Source organism: Hemibagrus wyckioides, linkage group LG18 (assembly GCF_019097595.1).
Source record: "Hemibagrus wyckioides isolate EC202008001 linkage group LG18, SWU_Hwy_1.0, whole genome shotgun sequence".
Taxonomy (NCBI): domain Eukaryota; kingdom Metazoa; phylum Chordata; class Actinopteri; order Siluriformes; family Bagridae; genus Hemibagrus; species Hemibagrus wyckioides.
Window position 1 is genome coordinate 24,715,525 of NC_080727.1, and position 23,169 is coordinate 24,738,693.

Sequence of the window (23,169 nt, forward strand, 5' to 3'; positions counted from 1 at the left end):
AGGGTTGCAGGGAACGTGGGGACTTTCCCAGGAGACTTGGGGGACAAGCAAGGGGACACTTTATTTGGGGTGCACCAATCCATCACAATCGCTCACACACTATCGAAAATTTAGAAATGCCAATCAACATAAAACACGTCTTTAGATCTCCAAGACGAGAGGAGAACATGCAAAGTCCACACACAGGGCAGAGACAGGAATCAAACCCCAAACCAGGAGATGCCAGGCAATCATCTAAGCCACCATGTCCCCCTGACATCCAGACACGGCTTTAAAACTTTTCATCACTCAGTAGCCGCACCAGACCCATGAACTAAACTGTTCATGTAAAAATTCTACACACCTCCTTTATCACTTGATGTTTTAAAGGTAGATTTAAAAGTTAAAAGTCTAGAGTCTTACCTGAGAGTAAGATACACAACAGGAAGGGAGACATAACTTCTGCTTTCAGAGACAGAATAAAAAAAAACAGAATGATCCAGTGTTATCCATATCGCATTGCTGAAACACTTTGCTATTAAATAGACAAAGAAATATCTTCATGAAAGGAAAAGAAGTATAAAGTGTTTCACAATCATCTCTGCTTTCATGTGGACGATGCAGAAGGGCAACAAACATTCTCTGTCCGTAGCTGTGTATTGATTTTCGATGTTGATGGTAAGCTGATAGCAGGAAATCGCCACCGCCAGTGCCCCCCCCCTCGATTAGTGATGATCAAATCGAGTCTACATTAGATTAGAAATGTAAAAGCCTTCACTACTGGACAAGGGTTAAAGGTTTAAGATCAGACTGCTTCAGAATTCAAGGAGTATTATATGTTATTTATTTGTAATATCTGTGAGAGGCATTTTTGTTCACAAATCTAGAAAATGATTCAAATCCTTCAGTCTACGTTGATTATGGATAAACGTATAAGTATATATAGTTATTATTAACGATATTATGATTTAAATATGGTTTATTTTAATAGTAAAAATATAATTAAATATTAAATAATAAAAATGTAAAAAAGAAAATAATAAATAATATTTAATTACATTTAAAAAGTAATTGTTCATTACTTTTGAGTTACAGATTTAGACCAATAATGATTCTACTGTTTCTAGCAATTTTGTGCATGGAAATGGATTCAAATCCTCTTCCCACTACAGAAACAGTTTTATGTCTTACTGTTTAGCAAATGGAAATAAACAAAACAACAGACCAATAAATTTGTAGTTTTATTTTGAAATAAATAAGTCGTAGTGTGTGTGTGTGTGTGTGTGTGTGTGTGTGTATAGGTGACTGATACAGGTGAGTTTAAACTGATTCCGTGAATCCACGTGACTGTACGTCAGTTTGACCTCTAACAGACTGACGGTGTCACTAATGTTAGCACTAATGTCATAATAGAATAATTAAATCACTAAACACATAGGTTATTGGCTCTATTTTGATGTCATATCCCCTGGCCTAGACAAAACATGCGTCCGAACCCGTGTTCCTGAATAAAGTGCACCACCTGCCCCCTGACTTAATGTTTAGTGCAGTGGTGTGCAGTTTGGGACGCAGCCCTGGTCTCTGCCGTGTGTGTGTGTGTGTGTGTGTGTGTGGGAGTGATCCATGGAGTAGGTCACACTCCGGAGTCCGGACGAAGAAATCTGGGGGAAATTAAAAGTCCAACTGTCCTGCCATGAGAGTTCAAGAGGACTGCGAACATGGGGAAAAGTGTGCGGTGAGAAGTTTTTTGTTGCGGTCATTTTATCCTGGTCATTTTGGTGCGCGTGAAAGCTTTTTGCTTTTTGCCATTTAAGCGCTGGTATGAGTTTGTGACTCATTCTGACTGGTGTGTGGCAGAACATCATGAACACATGGCTTTTGTATTTTATTAAAAAACAATAAGTGAAATTTCGAGGTCAGAGGTATTTACGCTTTCTTCTAATGTAAGTTATGTTAAAGAGCTCACCGTAATTTGCATCGTTTATCCGTATCACTGACACACTGTCCAGTATCACTGACACACTGTCCAGTATCACTGACACACTGACCAGTATCGCTAACACGTGAAAAAGTACATTATTTTCCCCCATGCTTTTTTCAACATCTAATGGTGGAATAATTAATCAGTTGTATAAATAATTATTAAACAATTCTAGGTCACATTTAAGTAGCTTGTCACAGGTGATTTTCTTTCCTCCAATCCTCCATTACTTTTTTGCCAACCAACCACTGGTGCCAGGATGAGAGGTGTCATAAACAGAGGTGCTATCTGTGTCATGGCCTAAAATAGAGCATTAGCCAGGACTTCCAGGCCTTCAGCTCTCCATATATGTCTCCAGCTCCCAGGCTAGTGTTTCTGTCCACCATCACTGCCACTCTGACATTCCCACCTGCTGCCAAAGCTTCTTTATATAGATCCTCAGCCTTCATGCTTTTCTTATCTGGCTAATGTTTACATGCCACCTGTGCCATGGGGCATAAATGTTCCACAAGAGCAGTTAGCAGATTTCACCTTAGAGTGCACAGAGACTTTATCACTAAAGAGTTCTTATATGAAATGTGTGCTTATCATGACCAGGAATGTCAGCTACAGTTTATCAGAGTGTTTCCTCTGTATTTTGGCCAGCTCTCAGTGGCTTTGTCTCTGTTCACCTTTACACACAGTGTGTTTATACATACAGAGTGTTTTGCTGCACAGCGTTCCATCAGGATACTCGGAGAGTAAAGTTTTAAATATTTCAGAGGAGAAACAGCGACGTTTCTAAAACTTGAAGTATTTTCTTCCTAAAAATTATATTTTTTATGCTTGTATCTTCCGGTTCCTAATGTTCTCATTGTAGCCAATGAGAAATGTGTTGCAGTTGCTTAATAATATGGATAAATAACTAAGATTAAATAATAAGATAAATAACTGAATAATAAAAGAGGGAGAGAGAGAGAGAGAGAGAGAGATAAATAAGTTTTTGTTTCTTGTTTGTTTGTTTAGAATCAGATGCTGCTTAACCAGCTGAGGGAGATCACTGGCATTCAGGACCTCCAGGTTCTCCAACATGTCCTTAATGTAGGTCAAAGCCCACGGCCCTCCTCTCTGAGCGAGCAGCACAAACATAAGCAGTAATGTGAGATGGAATTAAAAACCAAACTGGTGTTTGCAAATACGAAAACAACACAACACCATGTCTTGTGCAGTGAGATCTGAAACACCAGCCCACCAAAACAGAGGATTAACATGGCTATCATTTATATTTCACAAATATGAAATCCTTACCAGAGTCCATCATTCATTTATTTTGACTGCAGGAAAGCCAGGGGGACATTAGCCATGCTGTTGGTCTCCTCACCACACAAACTGCAGAGAAAGAGCAAGTTCCTGAGGAAGCTGCTGCTGCTGCTGCAGAGCATCACAAAGAAGCTTCTAATCAACACAGCAGTAAGATCAGGATACATGACCCAAATGATATGTACTGGTTTATAAGTACTGTTATATACACTGCTCAGTTTATAATACACACCTGGGCTGCCTCATGTAATTCATTTCCATCAGGTATTAACAGTCACCTTTGTTCTATTACTGAATTGCAACAAAGTTGATTATTTTCCTATAACAGCATATCAGGAAGTTGTTTATTACTCTTATTCTATATCAATAGATGAACGATTACAATTTTGTTTACTGTTTAATACTGTTTATCCCTTTGGAGTTCCATGTCCGGTTGTGGCAGATCTGTGAATCACATTAAATCCTGTTATTGCCTACATTATAGCAGCTATAAAAAATGATTTCCTTACCAGCCGCTCCTTTTTTAACTTTTTTGAAGTTTTATAATTTTTTATCATGTTAATGAGAAAACAGCAAAATTCTCGGTCCTGAAGACTTTCCTATTGCAGATATCTGCTACAAAGCCCTGACAATGGAGAGTCTTTTAATAAATGTTAAATTTTTCGTCACTCAAAACTGCACCATAGCATAGATTATATGTTTTTCTTTGTGAAATAACAAGACATTCCTTACTCTTTTTATTCATTATTCATTTAAAATGATGCAGAGTCTGCTTTACAAGTCCCTGAATTACTGTAGAAAAGCTAGCGTATTAGCGCAAGTGCATTAATATAAACCTGTGATTCACCTTGCAGTCTGCATTATTGTCAGAACAGCCTTTATAGAAAATTATAGAAAACACCTTCTGACCAATCAGAATCAGGAATCTATTCACTGAAACTAGAATGAATTTCCTGCTTACACAATTGCACTATTTTACCATATAGTACACAGTTATACAAGGGCATTATTTATTATAACACTGTCCAGGGTCACCCAGATGAGGATAGGTTCCCTTTTGAGTCTGGTTTCTCTCAAGGTTTCTTCTTCATATTGTCTCTGGGAGTTTGTCCTTGCCACCGTCACCTGGGATAAATGTATACATTAATATCCTGAATTTATATGTTTATATAAAGCCTATTTGTAACAATGTTGTTTGTTAAAAGCACTTCAACAAATAAAATTGAATTGAATTGAATATAATGAGCCTTTCCTAGGTTCTACAGTGCTGTATGTCATGATATTATTGTTAGATATTGTTTTCTCGTAAAGGTGTACTAATTTATCTGTCCAATTAACTCTAAGCCTATTAATAAAATAGTATTCTAAAACTATACTAAACTCTAAGATAAAAATCCAATTGGTCAGACCTTCTTAATATAGACAGTTTATTATGATTTTAAATACAAGCCAACTGAACCACTAATACTGTAACTGGTTTAACTCCTGTGTGTAGATCCAGCTAGTGATGAACTGCAGGTTGCCATTGAGCTCAGCCTTCAGGAGTCTCAGCAGGCCGAGGCAGAGGAGAGAGAGCTCCACAGGTATCCTCACATTTCTGGAAAGTCTACATGTATTTTAAACATGACTTGACTTGACATAAAAAGCAAGAACTATCACCAAAAAAATCTTGCACAGGGCTCTGGAGGCCAGTGCCGAGGAGAACGCGGTCCATGTGAAGAGGAAGAGAAATGAAGCCACAGGAGAGATGTGCAGTCCGGCGGACTGGATCAGACAGGAGGGTTGGCCCGTGGGCATCCGCAACGTGGGAAATACCTGCTGGTTCAGCGCCGTCATCCAGGTAGGCTGCTGTCTGACATGTGACGTTTGGATTAGGAGATTTGTGTAATCCCTCTTTTTGCCTGGAAAAACTCTAAATCTTGAATAATAATTCAATTTTGAGGATATTTATTTACATACCCTTTATTAATAATGACAATTCACTTTAGACACTCTGTAGACTCCCATGAACTAGAATTTCATTTGTTTGAAACTTATTGTTTATGACACCCTAATGCTTTCAGACTGTTTCCCAAAAATTGTTGACACTGGAGACTCCTTCCAAAATACTAACTAAAAGTTTCCTTACTGGAAATTTCACCATATCACCAATTACACAGGATATTAAAATCCCTTTATGTTTTTTTTAAATCCTGTGTTGTTAATATAGAAGCGGTATTTTTTTATTAGTCTATTATTTGCAGCAGACCTTTTTGATAGAGCTGTTGTAGAACTTTAATCATCACTTTCTGAGCAATCATAATCATGAATTAAAGACTGCTGTAGTTTATAAACCTTTAACAGCTCCAGTAAAGTAAAAAAAAGCCTAATAATCTAACCCTAACCTAATAATCTAATTGCTAGAAATATTTTACCTGAGATGCTTATCATTTCACAATGAAGGAATATAGCATAAGGAAATCAAGCATGATTAAAAAATAACCCATTGCAGTGGTGTTTGTATGGTTTTATCTTTCTAACATAACCAACAAAACACTTTAAAGTAAAATTTAAAGAATAATTAAAATGAACCAATTTCAACCATTTCCATTTATTTTAAATGTATTTCCATTTTGTACCCCTACAGTGTGGAATTTTCTGAAATCTTCTAATGCCTTCCTGTGATGTTGGCTTAAATAGGTGTACCTTGTGTTCTGTACCAAACAGAAACCCTTCAGCACTCTTATCTCACCTGTTATCTTGTAATCTAGCCATACTGTGCAAATGGAATTAGCATTGCTGCTAATGACAGGAGGCTTGAAAAGATGAGCTTCTCTTTCTCTCTGATGCCAAAGCATCTCGGCACTCTAATTTTATTACAGCCATTCCAGAGTGAATTTAGCCAGGCTTCTCAGATGTCTGTGTTGAAATTCAAGTCTTTATTGATATTGAAAGACTGCAGAACTAATTAAATAGTGCAGCATGATACGTGCTGCTCTGAACTCTGAAGGCTATGTTTGTTCTAAATAAGTTTAAGTTATAAGATTAGCCAAGTTACAAAATGCCATCAGTTCACATTTATTTTCTGTAGCAGAAATCTTGGGTGTGGATTTTTGATGCAGATGTACACTGAACTTCAGTAAAATGTCTGCAGTGTAAGTAATTGTAAGAACTCTGTTTGAGAATATCGTTATTTTATATTTGGCTTATATTCATTGGAATTCAGTCCTAGAAAACACTGTTTGTTTAGCTAAATCTGCATAACTGTATGTACTTTTTTAATTTTTTTTTTGATTTGCTAGAAACAGAGCAGCAGATTTTCAGCTCGGCATAGGTTAATTGGTGCAGATGTGTGCACTATTCGACTATTAATGAGCTCCGCTCCAGTACTTGACAGCTCATCCGCCCCCAGTCATTTTGTTGTATGACAAAAAGCATTGATGTTAACCTCAGCTCTGACCCCAGTAATTACCCACTTCGGAGTGTTTTACATCCCAGAATCCACCCCAGCCATTACGCTCTATTGACGAATATGCCTTGTGGTAAATGAAAATGAAATGAAAGCAAATGATGATATGCATGAGTCACACGAAATTTTCTCGCTCTTGTTGTTTTCAGTCTCTGTTCCATCTGCCGGTGTTTCGCAGACTGGTGCTCAATTACTGCCTGTCTGAACGCGTGCTGGAGAAATGCAAGAGCCACTCTGTGAGTAATCAGCCGCCTGCGAGGAGCTGGCTCATATTCTAACAAACACTCTAACACGCTCAGATCTTTAGATCCCTTCTGGGACAGAAAAGTGCTGCTGGGAGTACCTTTCAATAAGAGCGTGATTTAGCTAGATTATATATTTGGTGGAATGGCTTGTTTGTTGTCTTAGTGAGAAGTACTCTGACTGTATATGTAACGCCCCCATATGTCTCTCCCTTTATATGTAGGAGAAGAGAAACATAGCCTTCATGCAGGAGTTGCAATGCCTCTTTGCCTTGATGGTGGGCTCTAATCGCAGGTTTGTGGACCCGTCTGCAGCTGTGGAGCTGCTCAGGGACGCTTTTAGGACCAGCGAAGCACAGCAGGTACACCGACACTGGTTTAGTAAACAAGGCACAATTGATTATTACTGTATACTTAAAAAATGAGCCTTGGAAGACAGCTGTCCTCAAGATTAACTCTCACCCCCTCTATATTGTGCTTTTAACAATGAAAATTGTCTCAAAGCAGCTTTACAGAACATAAGAAACAAAAAACATGCATATATGCGCATGTAAACTATAGGCACCTAAAATATAATTTATAGTGTGTCTTTTAGGCTTTACTTTTACATTCATTTATGTACATTGTACACTAGAACCACATTTCCAGGTGAAAGATAACTTGATGAAGAAATGGGTACCATCCCAGAGACAAGTAAAGATGCAGTTTAGTCCCCCTGTTGGGAGTCTATAAACATTTATCTGTAGAAGTCTACATCAAAACCTATGTGGTTTTAGGTCACAAAATGATGCAGCAGGACAAATAGATGATAAACAGATGACAAAATTAAGGGAACAGTAATGATTCAGATTTGCTATGAAAGGCATTTGTTTATGGGTGCCATTGCTTGGGTTTTCATAGAGAGACTGTAAAGCAATGCAAAGTTCTTAGGACTGATCACCTTTCCTATGATGAAACCCTTCAATCCTGATGGACATGGTCTCTTTCAGGATGGCACTGACCATATCATCATGACATAAGTGTTCAGTAAATGGTTTGCTGAGGATGAAAAAGATGTTAATCAAATGCTTTGCCCTTCTTAGCCCATCTGAACACCTACAGGTGATTTTGGACTGGTGTGTTAGTAGTTCTCTTTAACACCAACATTAAAACACTAATTGGGGAAATAGTGTTTTGGGAGAATAGTGTCCATCTCTTCCAGTGCAGTTCCACAGACATGCCATGGTGTATTGGAGTTTTTCTAGTGGCTCATAGTGGCCCAAAATGTGGCCTTGTGTTGTTTATTTCTTTAATTTGTCACCTCTATGTGCTATATGTGTGCAGCAGATGGTTAAGGTACACACTGATATGGTTACGTCTGAGAGAGGTAAAATGCTTGCCTGTTTTAGGATGTTAGTGAGTTCACACATAAGCTGCTCGACTGGCTCGAGGACGCCTTCCAGCTGGCAGCTAATGGCAGGTACGCATTTGGAAATGGAAAATAGAGCCCAACTTATTTTTATGGTTGAATTTGAAATAACTGCACTGATGTATACTTTTTGATTCTCCAGCAATCCAGGAGATAAACAGGACAACCCAATGGTTCAGCTTTTCTATGGGACATTCGTAGCTCAGAGAGTTCATGAAGGTAGGGGAAAATATCATTTCATTATTGAGATATGTTGGCTAGATGTCTATTTTTAATTGTATATTTTGATGAATGCAGGTAAGATCCTCTCCACCATCGAGCAGTTTGGGCAGTACCCTCTGCAGGTGAACGGGTTCAGTAATTTGGACGAGTGCCTGGAGGGTGCAATGGTAGCGGCAGTGATCGAATCACTGCACTGTGATCGAACTGTGTCGTCTGGACAGGAGGTCAGTGTTATGATCTAAAATAAATGTTGGTTATGTGTTATTATTATTTGATGTTATTATGAATAAAAGTGCAAAATAATAGAACCAATATCATTTGTGTAAGTATCAAACTGTTTTTTAAGCGATGGTTCTCCAAGCTGCCACCAGTGTTGACCTTCGAGCTCTCTAGATTCGAGTTCAATCAATCCTTAGGACGACCAGAAAAAATACACAAGAAGCTTGAGTTCCCCCAGATTATGTACATGGACAGGTGAGAAATTATTGAAATATTTAAATTTCTTTTAGCCAAAGCTATGTTATATAGTTATTGTATTATATTTAAATATTTTGAAGATTTAAATATTTAGAAGTTTGTGTCTATACTTTTACACTGAAGCTATGATGTTGCTAACTGGAAGCAACATGACTAAATCATGATTCACTTGCTCCAGAAAACTTTATCGCCTTTTCTGTGTGGTTCCTGACACTGAAATCGACCGAATAGTTACATGTTGGTCTGGTGCTAAACTTCACACACCTAACATAAGCTAATTAATTTTGGAGTAGGGGAAAGCCTTACCACTAGAGCATTTGTTACTCACTGTGGCTATTTTCTTTATTCTCTGATTAGATACCTTCATAGAAATGTGGAACAGACACATGGAAGAAGAGGAGAGGTAAAGAGGCTGAAGGACCAGTTAACAGTTCTTCAGCAGAAACTTGAAAGGTCAGGAATAAATGACACAACTTGTCAGGGCTATAACAGAGGATATTTTTGTTTCACAAGTTACACAGTCTCTGACTTTGCTTTATTAGTTTTTTCTTTGTTTTCAAGCTATAAAAACTACGGTTCCGGGCCGAACAAGTACCCGCTAACAGATATGCTGCAGTATATTTTAGAGTTTGCCACTTCAAAGCAGACAAACCCAAGCACCTCTCCTGCTTCAGCGGGACCGGCCAGCAGTCCTGCACACACAGAACCCAGCTCAGAACACACCAGGCAAGCGCCAATTATTTTACATACGTGACCACATTCACATTCACATTGTGTGTTGAGTTCATGAGCAATTTCAAGGTACGGCACAGCTTGGTTGCTCAAGATTTTTTGCTTTGTGGAAAAAGAAGCATGTAATAAAGGTCACTAATGAGTGCACTGTAACCCTCGTTAGCCAAACAGAAACAGATGATGCCGGCTCATCGGATGGTTCAGGCTGCACACAGAGCTCTACCCAGAGGACGCCTATCCACAAGCCCTTCACCCAGTGTAGACCCCCAGCTGACTGGCCTCAGCACCCAGCGCCTGGCAGCGTGAGCGAGGAGGAGCTGCACTTTGTCAGGGGCTGCCTGCAGCGCTGGAGATCCGAGGCAGAGAACAACATGAATGGTACGTCCTCCTCTTGGCCCTTCAGACACTTATGGCATTTTTCTCTCTCTGCGTGAAGTATTACCTAGACCTCTGCCTTTACAAGAAAATAGAAAAAAAGCAATCATTGTTCTCCACCACTGTTGCAGAAGCTGTTTTGTTCCTTTCAGCTGCGCAGTATCGACTGTTTGTTCATGAGGCCGCATGTTGTGCCCTTTACCGTATTGTATTAGAGCACAGCCTTATTTTCCAGCAGATATCCTAATGTGTTTGAGTGTATCAGGAGCCTGGCCTCGGGTGCACCCTATTGATTGCTGTTTTCTCCTTCTGTTCAGAGCTCAAGGCCAGCATTGACAAGGTCAGCCAGGCTCTGGAGGGGATGTACTCAGATAACAGTCTGTGTCAGGTAAAGTCTATATTCCAAAAGCCCTTGGCTCTGCAGACTTCCACTTCTTTACACTATGGCCTTATTTTCAGTCTGTGACCAAAATGCAGTCTGATTTTAAAATTTCCGTGAGTAAGAAAGCAAACATTGATTGTCAATATTTTCGTTGGCCTTCGTCAAAGCATAAAGAGTAAAAAGAGTAGTTTAATTACAAAAATTAGGCTGGTGGAATACATACATTATGAGGAGGTGAATATCGGCATGACACCCTGCTGTGATATCTAATAAAAGATAATCAAATCTGCTTTAATTCATTTTGGAAAAATTGCATGCACCAAAGACTCTGAGTAGGAGAAGCTTCATGATGACATAGGATCAGAATTTGCTTAAAGATTTCACATGAATATTGTATTATTAGAAATAATCATTAGAATTAAGAACTAAAGTTGTTGCACTTTAAAATTCTGGTTAAAAAAGGGATGGGGTGTTAGATTCCAGGCCACTGATAGACACTCTAATAATATTACATAGATATAATACATATGACCTGAAAACAATGTTATATTTATATTATCTTTAAACCCAACTTTATTCAGTGTTGTCTTTGTTAAAATGGTTCCTTAATTATGTAACATTTTCTTTCTGGAAAGCTGGCAGGTTTAGAAAGTTAATAAAAACATTACTACATAAATTTGGGGACATATGTTTTCCTTAAATTATGTTTCTTTGGTGTAATGATGATATCTATTGATGTATTCATTGAGAGACTTCAAATTCAGTTTTTATCAATACCTGATTTTAACTGTGTCCCAGAATTCAGCCTCAGTGGACTCTTAATGAGATTCCCAGAATGCCTTATCTTTCTACTGGAAATAAATGCAGGTATTAAATCTGGTGTAATAGCTACAGCAGGATTTGTGAATGACACGACCTGTTTAAATTGTAATGAAGTGACAGAAATAGTGTACATGATCAAAACCAGGCTGTAGAACATGTGACTGTTTTGGCTCTGCATTTATACTGAGAAAGGGTTCTCGATAAACTTTAATCCCAAATCGGTTTAAAAAATTTTTTCAAATATCCACACTGGTCAGTGCAGGTACATTCATTTTTAAGGATAAAAACAGCAGCTGAGTGCAAACTGAAAAATATTTATATCACATACAGCCCTGGAAAAAAAATAAGAGAGCACTGCCCAATCTCCAGATGTGAACCCTATTGAAAACCTCTGGAATGTCATCAAGAGGAAGATGGATGATCACAAACCATCAAGTAAAGCTGAGCTGTTTGCTTTTTTGCAAAAAGAGTGGTATAAAGTTCCCCAACAGCAATGTGAGAAACTGGTGGAGATCATGGAGCTAAAACCCATGCAGATCGGGGTTATTCCACCAAATACTGATCTCTTAATGTTATTTAGCCAAAGCATTAACACAATCTGTTTACAAATGATTTGCATTTTGTTTTATTTGAGTTATTAAAGCTCTGTAATACTGCATGATCTTGGGTTATTTTGATGTGATGTCATTTCCTTTAAATATACACTCTAAATAACAATAGTTATATTTAGAATTTAGTAGAAATATTGTCAGCAGTTCACAAAAAATCAAACAAAACTCTTCATCTCACCAATACATGAACACATTATTTTGCAGTGGTCTCTTATTTTTTCCAGAGCTATATATATCACACCTGTCACATGGCTGGGATTTTTTTTAAAAACTGGAGGTGACTAACCTGAAATGCAGTGGCGGACCGTGCATTTCACACCTAGGCCTTCACTGGTGTCCTTCCTGAATTAATCCACCTCTATACCATCTAGGCCATTTTCTGCTCAGCCCTCCTAAAATTCTGCGATTCTCCATAAACTCTACACAAATTGGTGATCTCAGTCCCCTTTAAATTTCATATGAAAACAACGGCAGACTTCGGCTCCTCCCCGTCTTTCAGCGCGTTCTTCAATCCAGATCAGAGGACAAGTGTGTGTGTGTGTGTGTGAGTGTGTGTGTGAGTGTGTGTGAGTGTGTGTGTGTGTGTGATCAGGAAGACTCGTATTTGTCTTGTTCAGTACTCAGATGTTATACACATCTATGCAATACAGTGGAATGCTGCAATAAGTTTACCATCCTACCCTGTTAGTCAAACCTTTATTTTATTTCATTTATTTATTTATTTTTTTACTATTATACCCTCATTGGGGGTGGAGCCCCACTTAAATAAAATTCTAGAATCGCCCCTGGACGCCACGGCAATAGATGCTAATCAACCGTTAAATAGCAAAGTAAAAAAGAAATTATTCTACAGTATTTCACGCCTCACAAGGAATAATCAATTTTATTACGGTTACTTTTCTCAAAAAAGACATTCTTGATGCCGTATGCAGCAAACTACACTCTCCGGAGGACGCAGCATCCGAAATGAGACACAGTGAATATAGAAACACTGTATATGGGCGGGTCACTGCCTCTGACTACTCCAATTATCCAATCAAAGGACAGGAAATTGCTGACGTAATCATACACCTGCTAGATGGCCCCCAGTGACAGCAACTCCAAATCTGATTGGTTAATGGAACAGTTTCATTGCCACTTATTTTAAGCTCCGGGCGCCTGCACTATTGATTCTGAAGGCCCTAAGGCAGATTTTCACCCTGGAAACACATGATGTCATCCACTGTCTGAAATATGATTGGAGAAATACTCTTATCATAAATATACACAACTGGAAGCAGCAAAACCGAGAGAAAAGCTATGAAATGTAGAGAATAGACTACTGGAAATAATTTAATACACATTCATGGAAAAATATATTAAATATATTAAAATGTCAAATGTTAAAATGATTCGGATCACTGCTGTTTAGGCCAGCAGAGAAGGCCTTGCTGACCCTGACGGTCCACCACTGCTGAAATGTATTACGCACTGCGGAAATCTTAGAACCTGAAAATTAATTAGTTATTTAGTATTTCCTATTTTCTGATTACAATAAAACAAATGTGAGAGTATTAGGCCTATTATTTTATTAGATATATTTTAATAATTTTATGGTTGTCTTGTTCTATTGGAAAGTATTTATTTTTGTAACAAAGCAAAATTTCTGTCAGTAATATTCTGAAGTGTGTAAAAGCTTCTAAAAATATGCTGAATAATCTTATATTTGATTCATTATCGTCAAGATACTAATGAAGGAGTAATAAATGAATAATAATAATAAAGAGTGAATAAAGAAAGGTAAATTATTAGATAAATTCACCTGTATTAAATATATTTTCACTTACTAAAATATACTCTTGAGTAGAAGGCGTTGGCCACCTCACTGAGACGGTAATATTTCTCTCCAGGTGCCGTACAGGCTACATGCAGTTCTTGTCCATGAAGGACAGGCTTCTGCTGGTCATTACTGGGCCTACATCTACGATCATGCCCATAAACGCTGGCTGAAGTACAATGATGTGATGGTGACTGAGTCTTCATGGGAGGAGCTGGTGCGAGACTCTTACGGAGGAATGACTAATGCCAGTGCTTACTGTCTCATGTACATTAATGACAGACTATCACACCTCATAGCAGGTACATACTTATTATTATTCAGAGATGGCAGATGCTATTCTTCCTTTGTCTGTATGTATCCATACAGTATGCTTCAAACTTATATTATTTTATTTTACATTATAATCTGTATCATTTCCCAGGAGGATTCTCTTTAAAAATGATGGAGGACATTCATTTAAGAATGATAAACAAATGTAAAAGTCTGCTTTCAGTTGAGTGTACAGCTGAAGAAATGAAAACGTCCAGGCAATGTTTTTCCAGGCTTCAGCTGTCCATTGCCTGTAAACCAGTGCCCACTGTAGTCTCAGATTTTGTACTTGGCATAAGTGGAACCTGGCCATCAGCTGTTGTAGGTCATCCACCTCAAACTTTGACGTATTTTGAGTTACAGCCACAATGGCTATTTGAGTGACCATAGCCTTCCTGTCAGCTTTAAACAATCTGGCCAATCTCCTTTGACCTCTCATCAGTCCAGCCCATCTGGCACCAGCAACCGTTCCACACTAAAAGACACTGAAATGACATTCTTCTCATTCAAGTCTGCATTTTTAGTCTCATTCAAATCATTTTCTACATTGTGCTGCTGCCAGTGAATGGCTGATAGGGTGATTGATTGAATTAATAGCTGTACAGGTGTTTTGATCATATTGGTTTTTACATGTCTAAGAACTTGTATGCATATATATATATATATATATATATATATATATGTATGTATGTATGTATATGTATATTGTACATATACATACCTATACAAGCTTGAATAAAAATCAGCTTGGGCTAAGCTATATATTTTTCTATATTTTTCAGGCATAAAATCTTTTACTGTTACAAAGGTCTTTTACTAATCATTGCAATGTTTATACTATGCCATGTTCATGCCCTTGGTGGGGATGTTTGAAATGACTGCTTTACACCTGAACTGCTAAGAAATCCAGATTTTTTTTAATTAAATTTGTCAGATTTGTCCTTTTATGTGCGGTTCAACTCCCAGTACACATGGGTATCCTGAACTATTGATCGATTCACTGCTGTCTTGTTTGTGTTAATGGTAGAGGACACAGACAATGAGACAGGGCAGGTTCTGCAAGGCATGGACTCCCTTCCTTCTGTTCTGAAACGCTACGTCCATGAGGACAACCGTTGGTTCCAGCAGCAACTGCGGGAATGGGAGAAGCAACTCCATCAGGCATCTCAGGAAGAGCCACAGGTTCCCGTAGCTCAGACTTCCACCAGCAAAGAGGAAAAGACTTTAGAACCAGAGCGCCCAAATTCAGAGCCAGACCAAGAACAAGAACAAGAAAACAGCCATGAGAAACCTGATGAACCGACACCAGAGGCAGAACAGGAGCCGGTCCAGGATGCAGAAGGTCAGCTCCTTTTCCAGATGAGTTATGATGGCTGGTTGCATCTGTTGTAGCTCATCACATGACAGTGCTTCTGCTTTCCAGAAGCCACAACCAGCGTGGTAGCTTCTGACTCGTCACCAGAGAACAGTGAGGTGGTAACGGAGGGTACTGAAGACGCCTTCTCTCTCAGTCTGTCCCACAGCCAGCTGGATGAGAGTCAGGTGAGCATGTCAGCTGATCCAGTTTAGAAATAGTTCCCATACACTGCCCCAGTAAACATCATGCAGGTTACTGTACAGAGGAATTGCGTTTGGTTTGGTGATTCTACATCAAAACATGAAGTGATTTATGTGTTGTTGTTTTTTTTATTAAAGCTAAAATATAGGTGGTGGGTAAAATAGCAGAAATGTCAGTAAATAAATGGAATGGAACTGGATTGTTAAAGATAGCAAAAACAAATGCTTTTTTTCACAAATGCTGGTCTCTGCCCAGTGTAGCCTCAAATTCCTGTTCTTGATAGGAGTAGAACCTGATGTAGTCTTCTGCTGTCATAGATCATCTGCCCCAAGGTGTGACATGTTGAGCATTCTGATATGCTTTTCTGCCCACCATTGTCGTGTTTTTTGTTTTTATTTTTATTTTTTTTAGAGATACAGTAGCCTTCCTCTCAGCTGAGACCAGTCTGTCCATTCTGATGCTGCCCACTGAATTTTACTGTAATTGCACATATTCCTCTGCTGATTCCCCTTTGACCAGAACATTAACTGAAGCTCTTCACCTGTGTCTGCGTCATTTTATACATTGCGCTGCCACATGATTGGCTGATGATTGGGTAATTGCAGGAATGGGCATTCCTATTAATAATTGTTAATTGCAGATCCCACAATTAGAAAATTTGGTAACAAATTGCATCCAAGATGTTGTATACCACTTCACTGATAAGAGATTTTTAATGATTAGGATTTCAGTGTATATAAAAAAAACTTTTATAGACACTGTTCCACTTTATTTTTGTATCTTTTTAAACCTAATAAAGATATTACAGGTTTGTTGTACGTGAAAGTTAGCTCAAGTACTCATTTTTAGGTAGTTTCCACTCTTTATTTATATCATTTTTAATTAATTTGTAATTATTCCATTCCCTCTGTAATCTCCTCAACACAGTAAGAGGCATGCCTTTAACACCCCATGACCTGCTGCAGTCAGTTTAAAACCACATGAGCTTTCAATTAAATAAAATGTCAAGGCTCATGACACTTCTGTCAACATGCAACTGCATTCTGGGTCATTATCACTTCCATTTCTTTGGAATTCTATAGATGCTAGGAGTAAAGCATCGAAGCAGGTTGCTCTGATTCATGGATCAATCCAGAGAACAAGGTGTACAGCTGTATCTTCACTCAACACACTAATTTTGTGGTTGAATCCTGACCTCTAGTGGCGAGACTTGAGTTTTTTAATCTGATCTGAGTTCATAGATGTGCACATTTGTAATAGGAGCCTTCAGGATCCAGTAAAAACTCTCAGGAGCACCTGGTGTTTACTTTAATACCGGTGGACAGATATGAAGCTCCTGGGACAAATAAAAGGCCATGTTGAGAGCTTTAGGTGCAGAGCTTTTTGTGGGAAATGACCTGATGTGTAATGTGTATATGTTCATTCATACAGAAAATGCCTTATCATGGTCTGGTTCACAGTGGAACAGCAGTTATATGTCATTAAATACCTTTAGGACATATTATTTTTGTTTATATCCCCCTTTCAGAGTCCTGTATTGACAACTCAAAAGGATGAGGAGACAGTGGAAGAAGAGCGTGAGATCATTAATCAGACCATAAGTGAGCAGGCAGAGACAGAAGCAGCTTTAGAGCCACAACCTGAGACTGAAGAGGCTGAATCACAGGTTACTTCAGCAGAGGACAGCCAAGCTGAGGCCAGACAACCAGAGAACGAGGTGTCAGAGGTAGAGATCCCTAATGTGGGCAAGATCCTGGTGCTCTCTGATGCAGATGGATATAATGAAGAGGTAATAGCACTGAGCAACTACAAAAACATGTATGATGGTCAAATGTAATATGTTCATGGTGGATCTATCACTCTGAATGATTTGCTTATTAATCTTTATAATTAACATATTCGTGTCATCTGAGATTTTATTTTATTTTGACTGTACAGATGATGCTTACCCCGGCAATGCAGGGTGTTATCCTAGCTATAGCCAAAGCCAGACAAGTCTTTGACAAGGATGGTCCTGAGGCAGGGCTTATAAAGGTAGTGTATGTTCAAGTCAAGTACAATTACAATTGAAACACTGCTGTTGGAACTGCCTTTAACATGAAGATTAGCCACACTAGCCTTTTTAGTACACTGATATACATATTTGAGACCCAATAGCAGAGCTGAATTGATAACACAAATCTCAATTTGGACTCAAATTCTAAAACATATTCTATTGGCAGACAATTTGCTTCTTTATGCAAAAAACAAAAGCTTAAATAAGCAAAATTATCTGCTGGTTGAACAAAACAATTCCAAGCTTGAGATTATATATATATATGTATATATTAAAGGATAGATGTCTAGAAATAGGTTTAATAATTTTTTTAATAAACTTTTAATAGGAAATACTGTATACATTTCATTATATGTAAGATATTTTCACTTGCTAGGATGTCACTTTTTGTAGTGTAATGCATGCTTTAGTCATCTATCAAGGGCTCTTCTATGTATTTGCACTTTTATTCAAAAGTTTTTGAAACCATGGAGTTGTTTTATGTTTTCTTACAGTTTGCCCACTACTAGGAATTAAATAAGGAATAAAGAGATCAATTTTTTTGTTCATTGACTGCTTTCAGAATTTAATGAGACCCCAAATGAGCACTTAGATTTCCTAATTCCATGGTAATTACACTAAACCAAACATGTTAAAAGATTTTGACTGACAGTCAGTATGGTACTGAATGAATAGTTTAACACAGCTTTCCACTAGGCATTTCATGAGGAGTACTCCAGACTGTACGAGATATCTCAGGAAGAGATCACCCCTCAGCAGGACCCTCGCCTCCAGCACATCTTGGTCTATCTCTTCCAGAACAAAGCACCTGACCGCATTATTGAGAGAACTCTGCTGGAACAATTTGGTGACCGAAACTTGAGCTTTGACGATAGGTATTCTGTCTGTTTTACACTGAACAAGATGGTGTTTTGATTACTTGCACCAAGAATGATCAATTCAGTGGTCATTACTTTTATCTTAATGAAGGTTAGTTCATCTTAATGATACTCGTGTTGCAGTAATGTATAGAGAAAATTACTGCGTCTTCAACCAGTTAGATGCTAATATGCATTTGGTGTTTTGGTGTAATCCACTGGAATTTTATTTCACTTTCTTTAGGTCTATCAGTATCATGAGGGAGGCCAGAGCCAAACTTCGGCTCATCAAACCAGAAGACATGGATATGGAGGAGTACATGGTAAAATCACTAACCATTCTTTATTTTATTTTATTTTATTTTAGTATTTAACAGATGCTGTGACATAATTTGGAATTAATTTCAGTGATCATTCATTATGGGTTTTTTGCTGCTGCTCTGCCAGTAATTAAAATATTCTGCTAATACATGAAGTGAAATTTACTCACTTTATAAGCTCAGCTGTCAACCTCTTAAACAGGAAATTAGAACAGTAGCTAAATTTAAACCTGCAGCAAAGCTAAGAAATATACAGGTATGATATATGCCAACTGATGCGCTACTACTTAGATGTTAACATCAACAATAGAGTGAATGTCTTACTGAGATGAGAGGTTGACTGTAAAAAAAGTTGCATAAAAATTTGCTGTGTAGGTATCTGTCACCTGTTTCATGTCTCTTTATCTTAAGCTAAAGTAAAGAAAATTAGGAATGTAACCTACTATAAACTTCTAAGACATTAACAACAGGATGCTGGCAGAAATTAGCCATAGCAATGAGTGACAAAGAGAATAGACTCATAAGCAAATAAGCAAATGCTGACGTTTTAGTTTGAAACATTTAGCGATAGAATAACTTTTTTTATTGTCACAAAGCTTGTTTTTATCTCAGAAACTTTCAAGCCACCATTGAGAGTTTAGAAGCAATATGGCTGTAATCAAGATAATTTATTTGCCAAAGCTTAGCTAAGCAAGTAGGTAATCTATAGATATAAGTATAACTGACTTATCATTTCTGAAAAAAGGAAACAGCCACTATTATAGCCCAAGAGTGTGAGAATCTGCAGTGGTTTAGTGAAGTAGCAGTGGTGGACCGTCAGGGTCAGCAAGTCCTTCTCTGCTGCCCTAAACAGCAGTGATCTGAATCACTGACTTGCATTTTATTTAATATATTTTTCCATGAATGTGTATTAAATTATTTCCAATAGTCTATTCTCTACATTTCATAGCTTTTCTCTCGGTTGCGCTGCTTCCAGTTGTGTATATTTATGATAAGAGTATTTATCCAATCATATTTCAGACAGTGGATGACATCATGTGTTTCCAGGGTGAAAGAAATCTGCCATAAGGCCTTCAGAATCAATAGTGCAGGCGCCCGGAGCTTAAAATAAGTGGCAATGAAATTGTTACCATAACCAGTCAGATGTCGAGTTGGCGTCACTGGGGCCATCTAGCAGGCATACGATTACATCAGCAATTTCCCGTCCTTTTATTGGATAATTGGAGTAGTCAGAGGCAGCGACCCACACAAACTAAATAAAATATATATATTTATATACAATGGCTGACAGAGGAGAAGAAATCGATTTGGTCGAAGACATCCTTACAAATGCATTTTCAAGAGGACTGTAATAAAATGGACTATTCCTTGTGAGATACTGTAGCCTAATTTCTTTTTTACTTTGCTATTTAACGGTTGATTAGCATCTATTGCCGTGGCGTCATAATGATGGTATAGAGGTGGATTAATTCAGGAAAGACACCAGTGAAGGCCTAGGTGTGAAACGCACGGCCCGCCACTGTGAAATATAGTACAGTAAATCTCAGAAAACAGTGTACTGTGTGTAGATACTTTTCTTTATGCAGAAGTATTACATCTAGAAAATATCTTAACTGATATGAGTTACATTTCACTCGTAATCATAGCTTATTCTCTCCCATTAGCAATGGCAAGATGACTACAGCATGTTCAAGACCGTTTTTGCGTACCTGCTGACGGGCCTTGAGCAATACCAAAAAGGAAAGTATGTAAAAATAATTCAGAGTCCTTTTTCTTTCACTGAGAAATTTTTGGATTATATGACGTGATATTTCTCTTCTAAAGAATTCGAGAGGCGCTGATTTATCTTGCACATGCTTACCAAGACAATGCAGCTTTGCTTAAGAGTGGGGGAAAGAGAGGAGTGGACCACAATCTTATAGCACTTTACAGGAGAAAATGCCTGAAGGTACTGTAGGTATGCATGTATTTTAGGGTTGAGCAATATAAAAAAAAAATCACATCATATCACAAATCGCATCCATAAATATAATACCTTAAAGTTATCCATAATTCACACTGGATAAATGGCAACAGACAAAACTGGAATGATGAAATAGTAATTATATAAACTCTAAAATGTAGGCAACTGAATACGGAATGTACTGAAGTAATCAGTGATGTCATTGATAAAGACTGAAGAGCACTTCTGTACATCGCTCTGGATAAGGGTGTCTGCTACATGCCCGAAATATAAATTCTTAAAGACATACTGTATATGACATATATTGTGATATTTAAGATTTAAGATTTAAACATGTTAAGTTCAATTATATCATTTTTATCTGTTTGACCAAATGATTGTATTATATAAAAATAACAAAGTGTGTGAATCTGGTCGTTTTTACACATTATTGTTTTCTATAATAACAGCTGATGTACATGTGTACTATATGTGGCAGATGCAGATGATCCACATAAAATGATCTGTGTTTAATTATAGCTGTTTTTACGGCAATCTATTCTGAACTCTCCAGTGTTTGTGCTTGGTAAGAGCGTTAGTCAGCAGTAATACTGTAACTTTAAGTTTTCATACCCAGAACATTGTGTTATTAGTCTGTAATATGAAATGTTTCATTATCTTGTCTTCTTACCTTCAAGTGAGAGGAAAAAGAGAGGCTTGTGAGGGAACAACTGTTTATAACTGCTATATGCAAATAATATAAAAATTGTTAACAGCATGCCCCCAAGTCCTTGATTTCTTACTTGGATGATATGTTTATTTACAGGTTATTGTTATATGCCACACCTGATACAGATCCTGCATTACAAGCAAATTTTCTTGGTTCCTCTGCAGGAGCTGAATGAGAATGCAGCAACGCTGTTTAAAAGCGGAGAAGAGAGCGATGTAGAGGAGGGCGTGACCATTATGAATGACTGTGTCATCCCCTGCATGCACCTGATGGTCAGAGACAGCATCACGCAGGAGGACATGGATGCCATTGACATGATCAGGAGTCACTGGTGCTCTTATCTGGGGCAGGATATGGATGGTGAGATTCACACTTGTGACCCTCAATATGTAAAATTTTTAGTAAATAAAGTGAGGTCATTTGAGAAGGATTAACCTTAAGTCAATCAATTCTGTGTCTTTGTGCTGTGCGTATGACAGAATTGCAGCAGGAGAAGCTGAGCGAGTTCTTGCCACGGGTTCTGGACTGCTCAGCTGAGAGGGTGGTGTTGAAAGAGCCACCCAAAGTGAGAAAGTCATCCCACGACCTGTGTAGCCGCCTGGCTGCCATCATGGAGTCCATCCATAGCACATCAGTCGTCACTGTGAAGTGAACACGTGCCGGGGAGGTGACATCATGGTAACATGCCACCATTTAGCCCCTGAATCCTGTTAAATGGTCAACCACTGCTTTTCTATTGTTGTTGCACTGAATGTGTGTTGAAGCCATGTCATGTTTTTATACATATTTTTAACTTGCATCTATTGGCCCTGAAACACTTCACTGCGTAGTCTAGTATTTACAGAACTATTATTTCTTCATGTCATGCTCTTTAGCATGTTTGATCTCAGGAAAGATCAATCGGATTTTATTTTATTGCACAGAAAACCTTCATGAAGGCTGAGTACTTGGGAAAGAATATTAGATACTTTGACTTTTCACATGTATTGTAGCACGAAATTGGTGTGAAATTAGCCCATAGTCACCACAGTTATATTGATTCAGATTGGGCTGCTGGTCTTCCACTCCTCACTTTCTTCTCTCTAAGCCTGTGCTGACCCTCAATAAACTTTCTTTCACTTCATTGTACTCTGCCACTGGATTTCTGTCTTTCTTTCTGTTGTGTTTTTCCCTCTGTTCTGTTTCTTTCGATGCCCCACAGACAAACTGATAAAAAGCCAGTAAACACAATCATGTATGTGTGGTAGTCTGGGAAAACCTGTTGGATTTCACTGACAAACAACCAGATATTACAGAAAACATCACATTTTGACCAGTTTTTTTGTTTTTCTGCCTATGCTTTCACTCCTCACTATCAAGCATCTATAAATATATTGCATTCAAATGACAAATTAGCCACAATTCACACTCACCATTTCTGACACTGGATAAATGGCGACAGACAAAACCGGAATGATTAAATAGAAATGTAGGCAACTGAATACAAAATTTACTGAAGTAATCAGTGATTATTTTAGCAGTGGTGTAAGAGCGAACAGCAAGGCCAAAAGACTCGCAGTGATTCAATCCTGTTAGTGTCCTTTCTTGAGTTGGAATGGAA

The 23,169-nt window shown here is 38.1% G+C and overlaps 1 protein-coding gene across 2 annotated transcripts; it reads left to right on the plus strand.

Annotated features, from left to right (window-relative positions):
- The first annotated feature begins 1,556 nt into the window (after positions 1-1,556).
- On the plus strand, positions 1,557-23,112 carry usp28 (ubiquitin specific peptidase 28). Of its 2 annotated transcripts, XM_058415055.1 has the most exons (26): positions 1,557-1,714; positions 2,966-3,040; positions 3,280-3,409; positions 4,755-4,842; positions 4,937-5,099; positions 6,857-6,943; positions 7,174-7,311; positions 8,338-8,408; positions 8,500-8,576; positions 8,655-8,803; positions 8,926-9,053; positions 9,414-9,509; positions 9,618-9,782; positions 9,952-10,166; positions 10,481-10,551; positions 13,868-14,096; positions 15,134-15,448; positions 15,530-15,648; positions 17,193-17,453; positions 17,603-17,698; positions 18,417-18,595; positions 18,822-18,900; positions 20,562-20,641; positions 20,722-20,845; positions 21,734-21,929; positions 22,049-23,112. In XM_058415055.1, exons 1-26 carry the CDS (start codon positions 1,673-1,675, stop codon positions 22,219-22,221), a joined length of 3,546 nt encoding a protein of 1,181 aa, XP_058271038.1. In that variant the 5' UTR covers positions 1,557-1,672; the 3' UTR covers positions 22,222-23,112. The 2 variants fall into 2 exon arrangements, with proteins under 2 accessions (XP_058271038.1, XP_058271039.1); XM_058415056.1 differs by lacking the exon at positions 2,966-3,040 and having other exon boundaries at positions 1,571-1,714; positions 22,049-22,723.
- Positions 23,113-23,169: the final 57 nt, after the last annotated feature.

Excerpts from the sequence above, each read along its gene's own strand:
- usp28 (XM_058415055.1), top strand. The coding sequence starts at position 1,673 with ATGAGAGTTCAAGAGGACTGCGAACATGGGGAAAAGTGTGCG. Across the intron at positions 17,699-18,416 it reads CTGAGGCAGGGCTTATAAAG|GCATTTCATGAGGAGTACTC; the intron begins GTAGTGTATGTT and ends GCTTTCCACTAG. Across the intron at positions 20,846-21,733 it reads ACAGGAGAAAATGCCTGAAG|GAGCTGAATGAGAATGCAGC; the intron begins GTACTGTAGGTA and ends GTTCCTCTGCAG.